An 18,766-nucleotide genomic window follows, 5' to 3' on the forward strand; every position below is an offset into this window, starting at 1 on the left:
TAAACTACCAATTAACCAAAGCATTTCTGGGAAATGGGAGGAAACGGGAGCATCTGGAGGAAATCCAACAGTCACGAGGACAACGTGCAAACTCCACACAGATGGCACAGGAAGCCAGGATTCAACCCAAACTCAGGTCACTGGAGCTGAGACAGCAGCTCAGCTAGCTGCAAGCACGATGCTATGCAGGTACATGTGAATAGATTTATCTATCACACATACATCAAAACATACAGTGAAATACACTGTTTGCATTAACCAACAAACACACCTAAGCAACACAAACAAATTGCTGGAGGAACTCAGCAGGTCAGGCATTCTCTATGGAAATGATAAACAGTTGCAGTTTCGGGTTGAGACCATTCCTCAGGACGTAAGGATGTACTGGGGCAGCTACACCTGTAAAAAAACCCTTTAAATTACCAAAGGGAAGTAAGTTTTGGATGTTATTCCTTTTCCAAATTCAATGACTTTCATCATCAGCCCAATTCTTAGTTTATCTCCTGGTCCTGTTAACAGTTCAAACTAAAGACCTTAACTTTCATTGTTCCTTGTAAATGTCTTGTTATTGCTGCTGTTAAAGTTTAGAAAACAGAGTAATGGCTGGAAATTTTGTTCAGCACTGTAACACTTACTACGTCTTCTGATGCAGCAGGACTGCCAGTTGCTGTTTCTAGTGTATCTGGGGAAACTGCTCGCACATGCCCCCTTGTGAACGTAATAAGGAACTGCAACAATGGTGTGAATGAGTTACTTTAGCTTTAGGTGCTGCTGCATATATGATGCCGAAGTGTGGAAACGAACTGTTTAGGAAAAAGGGTAGAATATACAGAATTGAAAAAGGCCATTCTGACCATCTAGTACAGGCTACTGTTTATATTCCATGGGTATACTTCAAAATACATCCAAGATATGCCTACTTAAGCAATACACACAAATGCCTTCTTACATTGCTTCAGAAATATTAAGTTTTTTCAGCTTTATTATAAGGCTTCAAACATGCTGCATACTACTGTAAAATGGGTGGTTGAGTGGAGATGCTTCTCTACCAAAGGAGGTGAAAGGCTCTCCTTCCCAATGCTAGCCTGCAAGACACATTTAGGCAAGGTGTAGTACCTGCTTAGCCCCCTCCACCCGGATCAGGGTGGCATGAAGCCATGGGAGCAGCTGGTACATATCACAATATCACAAATCCTGGTTATGCAACCACTGATTTTTCAGGCAGACAATCTCTGAGGAATATTGATAATAGTTGGGGTCACCCATCTTGTAAAGACACTGTCCAGAAGAAGGCAATGGCCAACAACTTCCGTCGAAAAATTTGCAAAGAACAATCAATCATGATCGTAGAAAGGCCACGATCGCCCAAATCATATGATACAGCACAATACAAATGAAGCTCCAATCCAGGCAGCATCCTGATTAACCACCTCTGCAGCCTTCTGTGGCTTCCAAATCCTTCTCATAATGCAACAACCAGAGCTGCCCGATCCTCCAAATGTAGCCCCACCAAACTTTTATACAGCTGCAATATGCTTCGCTAACTTTTATCTGCCAAATCTTGACAGTGAAGGCAAGTATGTTTTCTTCACGACTTCTGCTACTTTCAGGGGACTATATTAAGATCCCTCTGTAGATTGATGCTCCCAAGGGTCCCGTCAATTACTGTTGTAGTGACTCTCAAAAGTACAACAGACGACATTTATCAGAATTAAACCGCATTTGTCATTTCTTCACTCAGATTTCTAACTGATGTGACATGGTGTATTTACAGCTTCTCTCCACAACTCCGATTAAATGAGAAATGAGAACAGTGAATAGTGATGGCAAAAGCAAATGTTATCTGTTGTAACCAGAGAAGACAATCCTAAAAAGTAGCATCTTCCATCACATGTATCATCAACTTGCCTTGTGATACCAAGGTCTCCTCCATCAACTTGCTACATATTTACTTATATCCATGACAAGTTCTCTAACAATCCCAGAACATTGACAGTCCATTTCCCTTCGTAGACGCTACCTGGCACACTATAAATGCCTCCAGCATCTTGTTTGCTGTTCCAGGTTCCAGCATCCACAGTCACTTGGGTCTTCAAATTATGCCTTGCCATGCACTCATTGCCTATAAAAAGTATTCACCCCCTTTAAGAGTTTTCATGTTTTACATTATATTTAATTTGGCTTTTTTGACACTGATCAACAGAAAACTCTTGTATCAAAGTGAATACAAATTTCTACAAATTGGTCTAAATTTATTTTAATTATTAAACATAAAAGAACTGGCTGCATAATTACTCAGCCCCTTCAAGTCAGTATTTAGTAGATGCACTCAAGGCAGTAATTACAGCCCTGATTCTGTATGGATAGATGTCTTTTAGCTTTGCATGTCTGGACACTGCAATTTCCCCCCATTCTTCTTCCCCTGAATGAATGATCATTCATTCAGAGTGTTCAAACTCTGTCAGGGGATCATGAGTGAACAGCCCTTTTCAAGTCCAGCCATAAATTCTCAAATAGGATTGAGGTCTGGACTCACCATAACATTAACTTTGTTGTTTTTAGGCCAATCCTGCTTTGACTTGATGCTTGGGGTCATTGTCTTGCTGGAAAACAAATCTCCCAAGTCGCAGTTCTCTTGCAGACTGCATCAGGTTTTCCTCCAGGATTTCCCTGCATTCATTTTACTCCCTACCTTCACAAGCCTTCCAGGGCCTGCTGCAGTGAAGCATCCCAACAGCATGATGCAGGCAGCACCATGCTTCACAGTAGGGATGGTGTGTTTTTGATGATGTACGGTGTTTAGCTTATGCCAAATATAGCATTTAGTCTGATGACCAAAAAGCTCAATTTTAGTTTCATCAGATCATAGGACCTTCTTCCAGCTGACTTCAGTCTCTCACGTGCCTTCTGGCAACTCTAGCTGAGATTTCATGAGCGTTTTCAACAGTGGCTTTCTCTTTGCCACTCTCCCATAAAGCTGCGACTGGTGAAGCACCCGGACAACAGTTGTTGTGCGCTCAGTCTCTCCCATCTCAGTCACTGAAGCTTGCAACTTCTCCAGAGTTGTTATGTCTTTTGGTGGCCTCAGTCACTAGTCCCCTTCTTGCATGATCACTCAGTTTTTGAGGACAGCCTGCGCTTGGCAGATTTACAGCTGTGCCATATTCTTTTCATTTCTTGATGATTGACTTAATATCCAAGGGATATTCAGTGACTTGAAAATTTTCTTGTGTCCATTTCTTGACTTATGCTTTTCAATAACCTTTTCACGGAGTTATTGGAGTGTTCTTTTGTCTTCATGGTGTAGTTTTTGCCAGGATACTGGCTCACCAGCAGTTGGGTATTCCAGATACAGATGTATTTTTACTACAATTGAAAACCTTTATTGCACAGAGGTGATCTCTGTTTAACTAATTATGTGACTTCTAAAATCAATAGGCTGCACCAGTGATGATTTGGTGTCATATTAAAGGGGGGGGGGGGGGTGAATACTTATACATTCAATTTTTTAATGCTTTATATATGTAATTAATTTATCTCACTTTGTAGAGATTTGTTTTCACTTTGACATGGGAATAGTCTTTTTCTGTTGATCAGTGTCAAAAAAAAGCCAAATTAAATCCACTGATTCAATGCTGTAAAACAGTAAAACATGAAAACTTCCAAGGAGGGTGAATACTTTTTATAGGCACTATACAAAGAGCCTATTTAGAAGTTTAGCAGGCCTAACATTCTTGGAAGTATGTTGGGTAGTGCTTCTTCTGTGGTGTTTAGTTAAGAAGCAACAGCTTTCAAATTTCTCCACACAATCAGAGCTTTATAGGACATTGATACAGCATTTGGTAAATAGGATGTGACAAATTATTGCAGCAAGTTAAAACTAATTAATATTACCCATTCCTACTATCCGATATCTTGTTCCCCAAGAACTTATCCTCCAGACCTCCAAAAGCTCTGCATACGTGTGCCTGCAAGTTTTCTGCAGCTCATATACTGATCACCCAAATTCCAAACCTTAAGAAAATACAAAGCTAAATGTTTTGGAAAGTTTATTTAAAAAGAACCAACAAATGACAAGACACGCAGTTATAGAACTAACTGAAAGAGCATCCTTTGCACGTTAGCACAAAACAGTAACTTGAAGTTTTCAAGGTTTCCCCTCAGCCTTCTGTTTTCATGCCTAGAACAAAGTGGGAGAGATTATTAAACCCGTTCCTGTATATTTCACCAGCTTGACTTGTTAGTTAAATAATAAGACACAGAATAATCTTCCAATAGAAGACAATGTGAAAGGAATATTATAGCCTGTTGACAAATGATTGAATTAGTATGACAAGTTCCAAATTAGGCAAACAGAAAATAAGATGCAAAAACATTTATGTTAGCATGCAACAGTTTCTTACAACCAGCACAGGAAGCAGCTCCACAAGTGAAACTCAACAACAAATGTAACTTTAAAAAAGGCTGTTTCACTATCAGATACAGCTCCATTGCTTGTTCAACCATAATTCTACTTTTCAAAGTCTAGGAAGTCTCAAAGTCTTGTTGGAGCCACTAAAATACAAGTACTAACAACAGGTCCTCAATGATGCACAACATCCATTCCAGAAGCCTTATCTGATTTGCCTTTCCAGTGTGCCCTGGAATCTCTGACATGATCATATGGGACAGACAACTGCCACATACTTGCCCTGCAAGATATCTCAGAATGTTGATCTGGAGAATTTTCAATTTCTCATGGTCAGATCCAAGAGCAGAATTAGGCCATTTGGCTCATTGAGTCTACTCTGCCATTTCATTGTCCCTCTCTACTCCAATCTCCTGTTTTCTCCCCGTATTTCTTCCTGCCCTGACTAATCAAGAACTTATCAACCTCTGCCTTAAATACACACAATGACTTGGCCTCTACAGCTGCCTGCGGCAATAAAGACCTGCAGAGATCTCTAGAACCTGCTAAAGAGTCTGTTCATGTGTCACTATAAGAAAAACATTAAACAAGAATGATGTTCAGGGAAGGACACCATGGTGGAAACCACTGCACTCCCAGAAAGACATTGGTGCACGTCTCCAGTTTGAACACCTGGATATTCCACATTTCTGCAAAAATGTTCTACAAACAGATGAGGCAAAAGTTGAAGTTTTGGACAGAAATGCACACCACTATGTTTGGAGGAAAAAGGGCGCTGCACACCAACACTAAAACCTCATCCCAACTGTGAAGGAGCATTATGGTTTGGAGCTTCTATGCTACCTCAGGGTCTGGACAGCTTGCAATCATTGAGGAAACAGTGAAAATTGTATTAAGACATTTTAAAGGAGAATGTCAGGGTAGCAGTCCATCACCAGAAGCTTAATAGAGATTGGATGATGCAACAAGACAATGATCCAAAACACAATTGTAAATCAACAACAGAATGGTTTAAAAGGGAAGAAAATTCATGTTTTGGAATGGCAAAGCTAGAGTCAGAGTTCAGACCTTAACCCATTTGAGGTGCCGTGGCATGACCTGAAGAGGACTGTTCATGCAAGGTATCCCAGAAATATTGATGAAATGAGACAGGTTTGTATGGAGGAATGGTCTAAAATTCCTCCACACCATTGTGCAAGTCTGATCAGCAGCTACAGGAAACGTTTGGTGGAGGTTACTGCTGCTTAAAGGATAGATAGATAGATAGATAGATAGATACTTTATTCATCCCCATGGGGAAATTCAACTTTTTTTCCAATGTCCCATACACTTGTTGTAGCAAAACTAATTACATACAATACTTAACTCAGTAAAAAATATGATATGCATCTAAATCACTATCTCAAAAAGCATTAATAATAGCTTTTAAAAAGTTCTTAAGTCCTGGCGGTAGAATTGTAAAGCCTAATGGCATTGGGGAGTATTGACCTCTTCATCCTGTCTGAGGAGCATTGCATCGATAGTAACCTGTCGCTGAAACTGCTTCTCTGTTTCTGGATGGTGCTATGTAGAGGATGTTCAGAGTTATCCATAATTGACCGTAGCCTACTCAGCGCCCTTCGCTCAGCTACCGATGTTAAACTCTCCAGTACTTTGCCCACGACAGAGCCCGCCTTCCTTACCAGCTTATTAAGACGTGAGGCGTCCCTCTTCTTAATGCTTCCTCCCCAACACGCCACCACAAAGAAGAGGGCGCTCTCCACAACTGACCTATAGAACATCTTCAGCATCTCACTACAGACATTGAATGACGCCAACCTTCTTAGGAAGTACAGTCGACTCTGTGCCTTCCTGCACAAGGCATCTGTGTTGGCAGTCTAGTCCAGCTTCTCGTCTAACTGTACTCCCAGATACTTGTAGGTCTTAACCTGCTCCACACATTCTCCATTAATGATCACTGGCTCCATATGAGGCCTAGATCTCCTAAAGTCCACCACCATCTCCTTGGTCTTGGTGATATTGAGACGCAGGTAGTTTGAGTTGCACCCTATCACAAAGTCCTGTATCAGTTTCCTATACTCCTCCTCCTGTCCATTCCTGACACACCCCACTATGGCCGTGTCATCAGCGAACTTCTGCACATGGCAGGACTCCGAGTTATATTGGAAGTCTGATATGTGCAGGGTGAACAGGACCGGAGAGAGTACGGTTCCCTGCGGCGCCCCTGTGCTGCTGACCACCGTGTCAGACCTACAGTCTCCCAACCGCACATACTGAGGTCTATCTGTCAAGTAGTCCACTATCCAATCCACCATGTGAGAGTCTACTCCCATCTCCGTTAGTTTGTGCCTTAAGATCTTGGGCTGGATGGTGTTAAAGGCACTAGAGAAGTCAAGGAATGTAATCCTCACAGCACAACTGACCCCCTCTAGGTGAGAGAGTGATTTGTGCAGCAAATACGTGATAGCATCCTCCACTCCCACCTTCTCCTTATACGCAAACTGAAGAGGATCCTGGGCGTGCCTGGTTTGTGGCCTCAGATTCTGTTCTACCAGTTATTAAATACAAGGGTTCGCATACTTTTTCCAGCCTGACTGTGAACGATGAAACAATGTCTTCGATAAAGACATGAAAAGTACAAATGTTTGTGTGTTATTAGTTTAGGCAGATTGCGTTTGTCTATTATTGTGACTTAGGTGGAAATCAGACCATACTTTATAGTAATTAATGCAGAAAACTAGGTAATTGCAGAGGGTTCCCACTCTCAGTCCACAATAGAAACCCGTTTCAGAATCAAGTTTATCATCACTCATATGTTATGAAATTTGTTTTTTTTGTGGCAGCAATACAATACATTAAATTACTACAGTACTGTGCAAAAGTCTGAGGCACTCTATATACATATACATTTCTCAGATTTTTGCATGGTATTATAGATCTACCAATCTATTCATTATGTGTTGCATTTTTGCCTACAAACACAACCTGTACAAGGGGTGCAAAGAACAGGTGAAACAAATTAGGAGGTAAATATTTGCTAAAAATACCTACGAGATGTCTCACTGTACTAGTCTGTAGGTGATGTACCTTCCTGCAGTCTCACTAGGTCTTATAATCTTCACCACCTATGAAAGGGGGAAAACAGTACACATTTACCATCCAGCAAGCAGTACAAAACAATTTTTTTAAATCAATAATGGTATGTTTGCAACAAACCTGCCCTCTTTTCAATCCAAAGTATCGTGCCACTGGATCACCTGCTTGTATTCTTGGCAACTGGCTCTCCTTTAACTTGCTAGTTCATATTATTAAGGTATTCAATGGTTACAGAGCAACAAGTCAGGTTGTCATAAACATTTTGCTCCAGTATTCAATATTCATTGCATTATAAATTTTAATTAGATTTAAACAAAGTAAGGACTGTATTTAAGTCTATATTAAATACCTGTCAGCCTGACATCAGTGGTGGGGAAGATGCTAGAGTCCATTATTAAAGATGAAATAGTGGCATATCTAGATAGCAGTGATAGGATCGGGCCGAGCCAGCATGGATTTACCAAGGGTAAATCATGCTTGACTAATCTGTTCGAGTTTTTCGAGGATGTAACTAGGAAGTTAGACGGGGGAGATCCAGTGGATGTAGTGTACCTCGATTTTCAGAAGGCATCTGATAAGGTCCCACATAGGAGATTGGTGGGTAAAGCTCATGGCATTGGGGGGAAGACATTGACATGGATAGAAAACTGGTTGGCAGATAGAAAGCAAAGGGTAGCGGTGAATGGGTGTTTCTCGGAATGGCAGGTGGTGACTTGTGGGGTGCCACAGGGCTCGGTATTGGGACCACAGCTGTTTACGATTTACGTCAACGATTTAGATGAAGGCATTGAGAATAACATCAGCAAATTTGCTGATGATACTAAGCTGGGTGGCAGTGTGACATGTGATGAGGATGTTAGGAGAATTCAGGGTGACTTGGATAGGCTGGGTGAGTGGGCAGATACTTGGCAGATGACGTTTAATGTGAATAAGTGTGAGGTTATCCACTTTGGGAGTAAGAACAGGAAGGCAGATTATTATCTGAACGGTGTAGAGTTATGTAAGGGAGAAATACAAAGAGATCTAGGAGTCCTTGTTCATCAGTCACTGAAGGTGAATGAGCAAGTGCAGCAGGCAGTGAAGAAGGCTAATGGAATGTTGGCCTTTATTACAAAGGGAATTGAGTACAAGAACAAGGAAATCCTCTTGCATTTATACAGAGCCCTGGTGAGACCACACCTGGAGTATTGTGTACAGTTTTGGTCTCCAGGGTTAAGGAAGGACATCCTGGCTGTAGAGGAAGTGCAGCGTAGATTCATGAGGTTAATTCCTGGGATGTCTGGACTGTCTTACGCAGAGAGGTTAGAGAGACTGGGCTTGTACACGCTGGAATTAAGGAGATTGAGAGGGGATCTGATTGAAACATACAAGATTATTAAGGGATTGGACAAGATAGAGGCAGGAAATATGTTCCAGATGTTGGGAGAGTCCAGTACCAGAGGGCATGGTTTGAGAATAAGGGATAGGTCATTTAGGACAGAGTTAAGGAAAAACTTCTTCTCCCAGAGAGTTGTGGGGGGTCTGGAATGCACTGCCACGGAAGGTAGTGGAGGCCAATTCTCTGGATGCTTTCAAGAAGGAGCTAGATAGGTATCTTATGGATAGGGGAAATCAAGGGATATGGGGACAAGGCAGGAACCGGGTATTGATAATAGATGATCAGCCATGATCTCAAAATGGTGCAGGCTCGAAGGGCCGAATGGTCTACTTCTGCACCTATTGTCTATTATTAATATCTTGATAATAGCCAACTAAGTTAGATTTGTATCTAGTCTTGCTAAAGTCCTGCACAAAAAATGAGAAATATTTTCCACTCATAACCTCAAGATTCAACCTTGATGGAAAGGATCTGTAGGCACAACTTTTCAGAACAAGGGGGTTTGGTAAATTCAGCAAGAAATGTGCTGCAGCTTAATCTCTTAACAATTTTAGATCAAGTTTAATAAATGAAATGCCTTATGTGTTTAGTGGAAGTGATTTAAAACCAAAGTAAACTAACTAGTTGAGAAAAAGGTATAATACAAAATATAAAAGGTTTGCAAACTATAAGGGATAGTGAGCAAATAGAGATTCTGAGTAAGGAGGGGGTGTGCAGTCAAAATGCTGAAGATTCAGTTTTTATAGTCACCTAGTTTTCTGTAGCAGGCGTCACCATTTGAATCTGGCTATTTTATATGTCAGTTGTTATCACTGGAATTTTTGTTCTCTCTAGTCTGAGTACAAGATAACCACAGCTGCTTTTTCCTTCACTTTTTGCTTTCTCACCTCCTCTTTCTTGTAGCACCTAATAAAGTAACTAAGCAATAAGTTTTACACCCCAGTCTTAACTTCCAAAGAACCTTTAGATCACAAAAGTATTAGCTTAATGGCAAGACCCAAAGTGTACAGAATATAAATAATATTTTAGACAAACTTCAATTTGTCAAGAGTTGTGTGCATGAGGTGATGAGGCTAAATGAGAATTGAGATGCAATGGGTGTACAGGAATTCTAGCACAAAAAGATTAAAAAGTACTGTATAAACAAGACCTCCTTTGACTGTCATATTGAAGAATCTGGAAATACCAAATGTACTAAATGTTTAACTAAGCATACAGAGCGGAAAGAATTAGATGCCCTGTCCTGATTATAAACATCCAAATGTTGATTCATTGCCTGATATAAACTGATGGCTGTTTTCATGGGTTGAAATGAGGAAAATCACTCACTTTTGGGACCTCAATGATCCAAGCTGTAAGACGGTACGTGGAAATCAAATGAGCAAAGATCTTGGCATAGCTTCTGCTGATGTGCAATCATTTGTCAATACCTAAGAATGCAAGTTTTTGGATAGGGTAACCAGGGCAGTGATGAGTGTGCATGGTTGAAAGTGGAGAGGCAGAGATGGGGTGGTGGATGGAGAGGAGTGAAGAAAATTTACTAACTTAGAAAAGCTTTGAGTTTCAATATCTAGAATGCTACAGGTTACACCCCAACAGCCTCAGAGAAAATCTTAGCCAAGGAGTAATGCACTGCAATGACTAAAGGTATTCCTCCAGAATATAACAGAAACTTCAGAGTTTATATTAAGGTTGAGAAACTGTACATAAATATGACAGAATTACTTTGATGCAAGGAGGACAAATGTGAAAAAGCACATAAGTTGTAGAAAGACAGTTCAAATTACCCAACTAATTTTGGTTTAAAAAGTATTTAGTTATGCTAAAGCACAACATACAGAAAGGGTATTGCTGAACTACTGACATATTAAACATTTTGTAAAAGGATACTATCGTGCCAGCAGCTCTGTTACTTCCTCTTTAGTCATCACAATGTGCTCTGGAACAAGCTATGGAACAGAATTATATTCAATAGGTCAACAACACTTCAGATTGTCTGAGTTCTTCAAAAGTATTCCCTACTACTTACAAATTGCAGAAAAAGAAATAAAAACTTGGATCAGTGAAAATCACAATAAACGTTAGCTCTGTTGCACTTAAAAATCAAGGTTTAAACCATTAAAACTGACAGCTGTTCCAAATTTATCTTTATGGTGGTCAGGTACAGTGTTGAATTATTAACAAATTGATAATTAACAGGAACAAGGTTTAATTCCACAAAATAAGCAATTCAACATCATCAAAATGATCCTCACAAATTATACAACTTTAAAAAATCTAATAAAGAACACCATACTTCTCTGAATAGATTTTTAAATATTTTAAAAAATTAAACCTACTGTGTTAAAGGCTGTCAAATGATTTGCATGTGACTACTTGTTGAGATTTCTTGGATGGTGTTTCTAATCCAAAGAATTCTTTTCCAAAAGGAGATCCTTCCAAACTTACCTCATGTTCTGTAATGTTAATTAGAAGTTCTTGTTGCAAAAACTGCTCAAGGATATACTTTGGAGCCATGTCAACCAGAGACTGAAAAAAACCCACAAATAGACTTGATACAACTCAACATAGAAGAACTTACATACATATTTTACTGCCAAAGCATAATTTTTCTTACTATGCATGCCACCTATGCTTCAAGCAGATCAATCACTAAAATCTCTTCTTCTGGAAAGGGTCACCAGTTGTTTCCTAATTCTATGAAACTTTGTACTCTTACATAAAGGGATCCAAGCAACATATTTGAAGCCGGCACTGACCTATTTTTCCCCTTTAGTAAGTGAGTAAGTGGGAAGAGGATCTGTACCCTTGTTGTCCTTCATGACATACTATAAGTTGGCCCATTATGAGTATGAGAAACATAGCACCATCTACAACGTTTTGCTGCAGCTTTCATTCATTGTGTTTTTGCCTTGAATAGATATTAAACATCCAGATTAAACGATCAGGCAGAATTGGAATTTGTTCTCTTACACACAAATTCTATCACAGCATACAAAGTATTTTCACACTGTACTCAGTTTCTTTTCATTTATTCCTTTTACACAATTGATAATTACCATTTAAACAAGAAAAACAATAAGTTTCACAACATTGTGGGCCAAAGGCCTATACTGTGCTCTGCTGTTCTATGTTTCTATAACATATACACGTTGCAACTTCGTACCTGTTTTGCTAACGGTGTCATCCCCTGTTGTATCACAATGATGGCTCTAGTAATATTTTCTTCCTGCATGCGTTGACAGTACATCTTTATAGTTTTAATTCCAACTTTTGGCTCCTCTGTATACAAAATAAAGTCAATGTTAACATTAACTGAGTACTTGAGTACAAACACATCATTATTGATAGGAAGAATTGCTTCAAGAAGCTAATATATAACTGCTTATAGCAAGTCTGGGAAATACAAGGAAAGCCAAATTAGTATAGTTTTAAAGTTTCAGTGAAATACTACGATTTTTACAATACTTACCTCATGTTTCCATCCCAACAAGTATATTTTTAAAATAAAGTGAGAAACTTTAGTTACATTTTAAGGTACAGAAATGAATACATGTGTCATAATTCACAAGGCAGAAATAGGAATTGGACTTCTTTATCAGTCAGTAAGGATCCCCACCACCCAGACCATGCTTTTTTCTCTCTGCTGCCATCAGTTAGAAGGTGAAAGTGCCTCAGGACTCTCACTACCAGATTCAAGAACAGTTACTAACCCTTAACCATCATGCTCTTGAACAACTCGGATAACTACACTCAGTTAATAAATCTTTTATCTTATTCCATGCTTATTATTTATTGCTATTTACTTGCATCTGCATAGTTTGTCATCCATTGATCCTGCTTACAGTTGCTATTCTACAGCAGGATCAACCAGTGTAGGTCTCACACAGTGAACGTAGGGCACTGAGGAGTGCAGTAGAACAAAGGGATCTGGGAACACAGATCCATAATTTAATAAAACTAGCATCGCAGGTAGATAGGGCTTCATATTACCATTTTAAACAAGGGAACTACTTTTGCCATTCTCCAGTACTTCCCCTGTAGCCAAAGAGGATTCAAAGATTATAGCTAATGCTCCAGCGATCTCTTCTCTCAATTCCCACAACAACCTGGGGTGTATCATATCCGGCCCTGGGAATTTATCAATCTTGATGTTTTTAAAGAAGATCCAGCACTACTTCTTCCATAATCTCCACATTGTCCAGCACACAGGCCTGCTCTATTTCAACCTCACCCTGATCAAGATCCTTTTCACTTGTGAATACTGAAGCAAAATATTCACTTAGGACCTCCCCAACCTCCTCCGCCTCCAGGCACATGTTGCCCTCTTATCCTTTAGTGGTCCCACCTTCGTTCTCGTCATCCTCCTGTTCTTCACATACGCATAGAACGCCTTGGGGTTCTCCTTAATCCTACATGCCAAGGCCTTCTCATGCCCCCTTCGAGCTCTCCTTTCTTTAGCTCCTTCTTGGCTACCCTATATTTCTCATGAGCTCCTCCTACTTCTTACATCTAACATATGCTTCCTTTTTCCTCTTGACAAGTTGCCTCATGTGTTTCGTCAGCCACGGTTCCCTTTTCCTACCATTTTTTCCTTGCCTCAGTGGAACAAACCTATCCTGAACCCAGCTCAAGTGGTCCCTAAACTTCTCCCACATTACTTCTGTGCTTTCCCCTTTGAACATCTGTTTCCAATTTACTCTCGCTAGTTCCTGCCTCATCCCTTCAAAGTCAACTGTTCCCCAGTTAAGCACTTTACCATTTCGTCTGATTTTATCCCTTTCCATAGCTATGCTGAAGCTGAGGGAGTGGTGGTCACTCTCACCAAAATGCTCCCCCACCAAGAGGTCTGTCACCTGACCAGGTTCATTACCCAGAACTAGATCCAGTATGGCCTCTCCTCTTGTTGGCTAGTCCACATACTGTATCAGGAATCCTTCTTGAACGCACCTGACAAATTCAGCCCCATCTATCCCCCTTGGACTCAGGAGGTGCCAGTCAACATGAGGGAAATTGAAATCACCTTTAACTACTACCCTGTATTTTGAACACCATTCTAAAATCTGCTTATCTGCTCCTCGGTGTCCCAAGGGCTATTTGGGGGGCCTATAGACTACTCCCAGCACAGTGATTGATCCCTTCCTATTTCTGACTTCTACCCAGACCGACTCAGTGGACACTCCCTCTGCAGCGTCCTCCTTTTCTATAGCCGTGATACTACCCCTGACTAGCAATGCCACTCCCCCCTCTTTTCTACCTCCCATCCTATTCCTTTTAAAACACCTGAACCCCAGGACCTGCATCATCCAATCCTGCCCTTCCTCCAACCAAGTTTCATTAATGGCCACAACATTGTAGTTTCACGTACTAATCCATGCTCTAAGTTCATCCTCCTTGTTCCTAATACTCCTAGCATTGAAATAGACACATTTCAGCCCCTTTACCTGGCTACAATTATGTTCTGTCCCCTGCCCGTCCTTCCTCATCAACTCCGAACTCTTAGCATCATGACCTTGTCCTTCTACCTAAATCCCTGCACTCACATTCTGATTCCCACTCCCCGGCAAACTAGTTTAAACCCTCCCCAACAGCTCTATCAAACCTGCCCGCCAGGATATTGGTCCCCGAGATTCAAATGAAAACTGTCCTTTTTGTACAGGTCACACCCGCCCCAAAAGAGGTCCCAATGATCTAGAAATCTGAATCTCTGCCCCCTGCTCCATTCCCTCAGCCATGCATTTATCCTCCACCTCATTCTATTCTTATTCTCACTGTCGCGTGGCACAGGCAGTAATCCCGAGATTACTACCTTTGAGGTCCTGCTTTTCAACTTCCTTCCTAACTCCCTGTAGTCTTCTTTCAGGACCTCTTCCCTTTTCCTACCTATGTCATTGGTACCAATATGTACCATAACCTCTGGCTGTTCTCCCTCCCACAGTGGGATATCTTGGACGTGATTAGAAACATGCCAGACCCTGGCACCTGGGAGGCGTCCACAGAATCACCTGTCTGATCCCCTGACTACAGAGTCCCCTATCACTACTGCCTTCCTCTTCCTTTCCCTACCCTTCTGAGCCACAGGGCCAGACCCTGTACCAGAGGCAAGGCCACTGTCACTTCCACCAGGTAGGTTGTTCCCCCCACCCAACAGAACTCAAACAGGAGTACTTATTGCCCCTGAGTGACCACCTGCCTGTAACTCCTCTCTGTCACCTCCTCACTCTCCCTGACCAGACGAAGGTCATTGAGCTGCAACTCCAGTTCCCTAACACGGTCCTTTAGGAGTTGCATCTTGATGCACCGGGTGCAGATGTGGCCATCCGAGACACCGGGAGACTCCAGGACCTCCCCACATCTGACACCGACCACAGAAAACCGGCTTCACATACATACTATTTCCTTTTGCAATCAACAACTGCCTCGCCTCGTCCCGTTACCGCCAAAGCCCGCTGAGTCAAAGCCCTTTCACTCTGCTGCCTCTCACTCCACTGCCCACTGGATATGGCTGCCTTTTTTAAAAAACTGTTTGCACTCAACTGGCTGACGTCACGTGCCTGCGCAGTCTGGCCTCTCTCTTCCCCCAAGGACTCAAAATGCCTTCCCGCTGGAAATTCCGTAGGTGCTCTAAGGATCCTCTTATCTAAGCCAAACTGCCATTCCTATATAGGAGCTCAAAGTTCAACCTCTAGATTTTACAGATTTGTGATTCTACAAAATAATAAGCCTGTATGTGGGTTATCTCAACCCAAAGAAGGACACAAAGCTCAGTTTGTTTAATTGTCAATTACCATACATGAATACAGCCAAATTGAAACAGTGTTACTCCGGGGCAAAGGTGCAAAACACAGTACCAAGACACACATACAGCACAAGGCACACACAAAAAATAGTCCAAGACCCTGAGTTTATGAATGTTGCAGCAATCTGCAATCCAATGCAAGACTGATTATCTTCTGCCGAGTGAACACTGGGGCAGCACTGTCTGGTGGTGTGCACCGACTCCATCGCTTCCCTCCTGAGTGGCTATGGCAGACGATACTGCAGCTTGAGGCCTGGTCCTTGTTACAACCAAAGCCACGCAGCTTTCCATGAAGCTGCCTTTACAGCGCCAGTATCCCGTTACATTCAATTATGCTTGCGTAACTACGAAATGACGTATGTGTCAACCAATAGACATAGGTTAACAACAAATTTACTTCCCATAGCATTGACAGGATGGAGCCAGTGGTTACAAGTAATTCTCTACTAGACCAAGAGGCAAAAAGTAAAACGATAAATAATTTAGTTTACCTGGAAAAAAGACGAACATCTGATCAGTGGGATCATCATTATGAGCAACAAGCACAGTCAGGTCTGATCGGCGTGGCCTTCCTTCACTAGGCTTATCTCCAAACTGGCCTCGAAATTCATCCAATGTCTGATCCAATTCATCTTGTGTTACTAAATATCCACGATCATGGCAAAGCTGGAAATGACAAAGATTAACTACTCATTAATGGACTCTCCCTCGAGATATCACCTCATAATAATCCCAAAAGCAATGATGCTTAGTGTAAATCAAAGTACATACATAAATAAAAAGTGTTTGCTCCTTACAATCTATGAGAGTTTAGAATCCAACTGCAATTTTAGCAGCTTGGGTTGCTAACATGCACTTACAAGTGTAGGTCAGTACGAGGAAATCAGTACGATTTTACTCCCATCAGTTGAATAATTTCTCCCACACTCCCCCTCTCTCATTTCATTCCCCATTCTAAATTTCCTTACACCTGCTCTTCTCACCTGCCCAACACCTCCATTTGGTGTCCCACATCCTTCCCTTTCTCCCATGGTCCACTCTCCACTCCTCACAGATTCTTTTTTCTTCAGCCCTTTACCTCTTCCACCTATCATCTTCTTACTCCATCCCCTCCCCCACTTACCTCACTGGTTTCACCTGTTGTTTGCTAGCTTGTCCTCCCCCACCTTATTCTGGCTTCTTCCCCCCAAACCTTTAGTCCTGATGAAGGTTTTTGGCCCAAAACATTGACTATTTATTCCCCTCCATAGATGCTGCCTGACCTGCTGAGTTCCTCCAGCATGGTGTGTGTGTTGCTCAACATGGATAAAAGTTGGATGAACATGCAAAAGTTGGCAAGAGGTTTATAGAGCACAATCCGGTGGGTGGAGAAGTGTGACAGGGCAGGTTCAACTATCAATACTCCCTCCCCATATAGATACCCAAGGCTGTAGCTGTCAGCTGGAAATATTCGGGTCAGTCAGCATCTGTGAGATCCAGAAATATACAAGTAGTCCAGGTACAACCTACAGATGGTGATTTTATGGGCAAGAAAGGTACAGGTTTTCAGAGCCCCACCAGGTACACCATCATGGTTCACTCTTCTTCCCCTCTGCCATCTGATTTCTGAATGGACAATGAATCCATGAACTCTACCTCACTATCTTTTCATCTCTTTTATGCCCTATTTAATTGTTTTTATTACATACTTCCTGCATTTTAGTTGTTGTTATTATATTTTGTAACGTACTGCTGCCGCAAAATAACAGTTTTCACAACAGATGCCAGTGATGTTAAACTGATTCTGAGGGTCAGGGGGAAGAGACTACAAATACTGGAACCGGAGTAACACACAAAGTGCGGCCACGGTTGATCTCTAACAGAAGCGTCAACTGTTAATTTCCCTCCGCAGATGCTGCTCGACCCGCTGATTTCCTCCAACACTTTGCATGTTCAAGCTGCATCTAGGTAGACATAGTTGGCCCTTCATCATTCCTGTGTTGGACATTTTTGTCTCTGACGAAAGGTGAGTCAGTACCTCTCCCCGCATTGGCTACCGGAACATTGTCAGTACTGTGTCCCTATCAACACCCGCAGCCTGCATTGGCCCCTCAGCAAACCAACTGCGGGCCTTGAGGCCAAGGGAGCGGCGGTTACTTGTAGTGGGTGCTGACCAACACCCTCAGTCAAGGAAAATACGCGTATAATGAGGCGGACACGCCAGAGGCGGCACTCCTCACCTGCATGATCGTCTTGCGGACCTTCCACAGACGGTAGGTCTCCTCCTCATCGTCCATGCTGCCGCCGGCACTGCCGCACAGACTCAAAACAGCGCCAGCGCCTGCGCACCTGATTTGTGACGTCAAAGTCGACCTCCTTGTCGTCGCGCAGACTCAGAGGCAGGCCGGCACCGGAGCACTCTGACTGTGATGTGGGTCGCCGGGCCCGTCCAACCACCTCTAACCCCCCCGCCGCGCAGACTCAGAGCATGCGCAGGCGCAGTGTGTAGCCCGCCGGTACTTGCACATGCGTGCTGGTTGAGACGAGGTGCTTGCAAAATGTGATGAAATAGGGATCAAGTGTTGTCTGTAGTATCTTATAATCGATAGGGTGGTAAAGACTGTGTAGGTATATTTGCTTTCATCCGGTGATACAGTGAGTATAAGAGTCGAGAAATCCTGTTGAGCTTTGGTTGGGCCACATGAAGGCTGAAGTTCTGATGTGGCCCCATTACAGGAGCGATTTGGGGGCTTTTGAGAGGATGCAGGAGAGATTAACCAGATTTAGCCTCGACTGCAGAATGTTACATAGAACATAGAACAGTACAGCACAGGAACAGGCCCTTTGGCCCACAATGTTGTGCTGAACTAATTCAATTGGTCATCAAATGCCCAACTACACATCCCTTTAGCCTATACAATGTCCAAATTCTTCAATTTCCTGTACATTATTAACTCCAGGGAGAATCATAGAAAAGTACAGTGCAGAAACAGGCCCTTTGGCCCATCTAGTCCATGCTGAGCCATTTAAACTGCCTACTCCCATTGAATTGCACCCGGACCATAGCCCTCCATACCCCTACCATCCATGTACCTATCTAAACTTG

At 42.1% G+C, this 18,766-nt stretch overlaps 1 protein-coding gene across 2 annotated transcripts; it reads right to left on the minus strand.

Annotated features, from left to right (window-relative positions):
• Window positions 1-4,034: 4,034 nt before the first annotated feature.
• On the minus strand, window positions 4,035-18,052 carry polr2eb (RNA polymerase II, I and III subunit E, b). Of its 2 annotated transcripts, none has more exons than XM_073068247.1 (8): window positions 17,901-18,052; window positions 16,173-16,347; window positions 12,049-12,164; window positions 11,331-11,411; window positions 10,773-10,831; window positions 7,625-7,703; window positions 7,460-7,533; window positions 4,035-4,180 (listed from the first exon to the last, which is right to left on the minus strand). In XM_073068247.1, the coding sequence occupies exons 1-7, from the start codon at window positions 17,955-17,957 to the stop codon at window positions 7,468-7,470; spliced, it is 633 nt and encodes a 210-aa protein (XP_072924348.1). In that variant the 5' UTR covers window positions 17,958-18,052; the 3' UTR covers window positions 4,035-4,180; window positions 7,460-7,467. The 2 variants fall into 2 exon arrangements, with proteins under 2 accessions (XP_072924348.1, XP_072924349.1); XM_073068248.1 differs by having other exon boundaries at window positions 7,456-7,533.
• Between the last annotated feature and the right edge of the window lie 714 nt (window positions 18,053-18,766).

The sequence above is a fragment of the Hemitrygon akajei genome, chromosome 16, assembly GCF_048418815.1.
Source record: "Hemitrygon akajei chromosome 16, sHemAka1.3, whole genome shotgun sequence".
In the NCBI taxonomy this organism is placed as follows: domain Eukaryota; kingdom Metazoa; phylum Chordata; class Chondrichthyes; order Myliobatiformes; family Dasyatidae; genus Hemitrygon; species Hemitrygon akajei.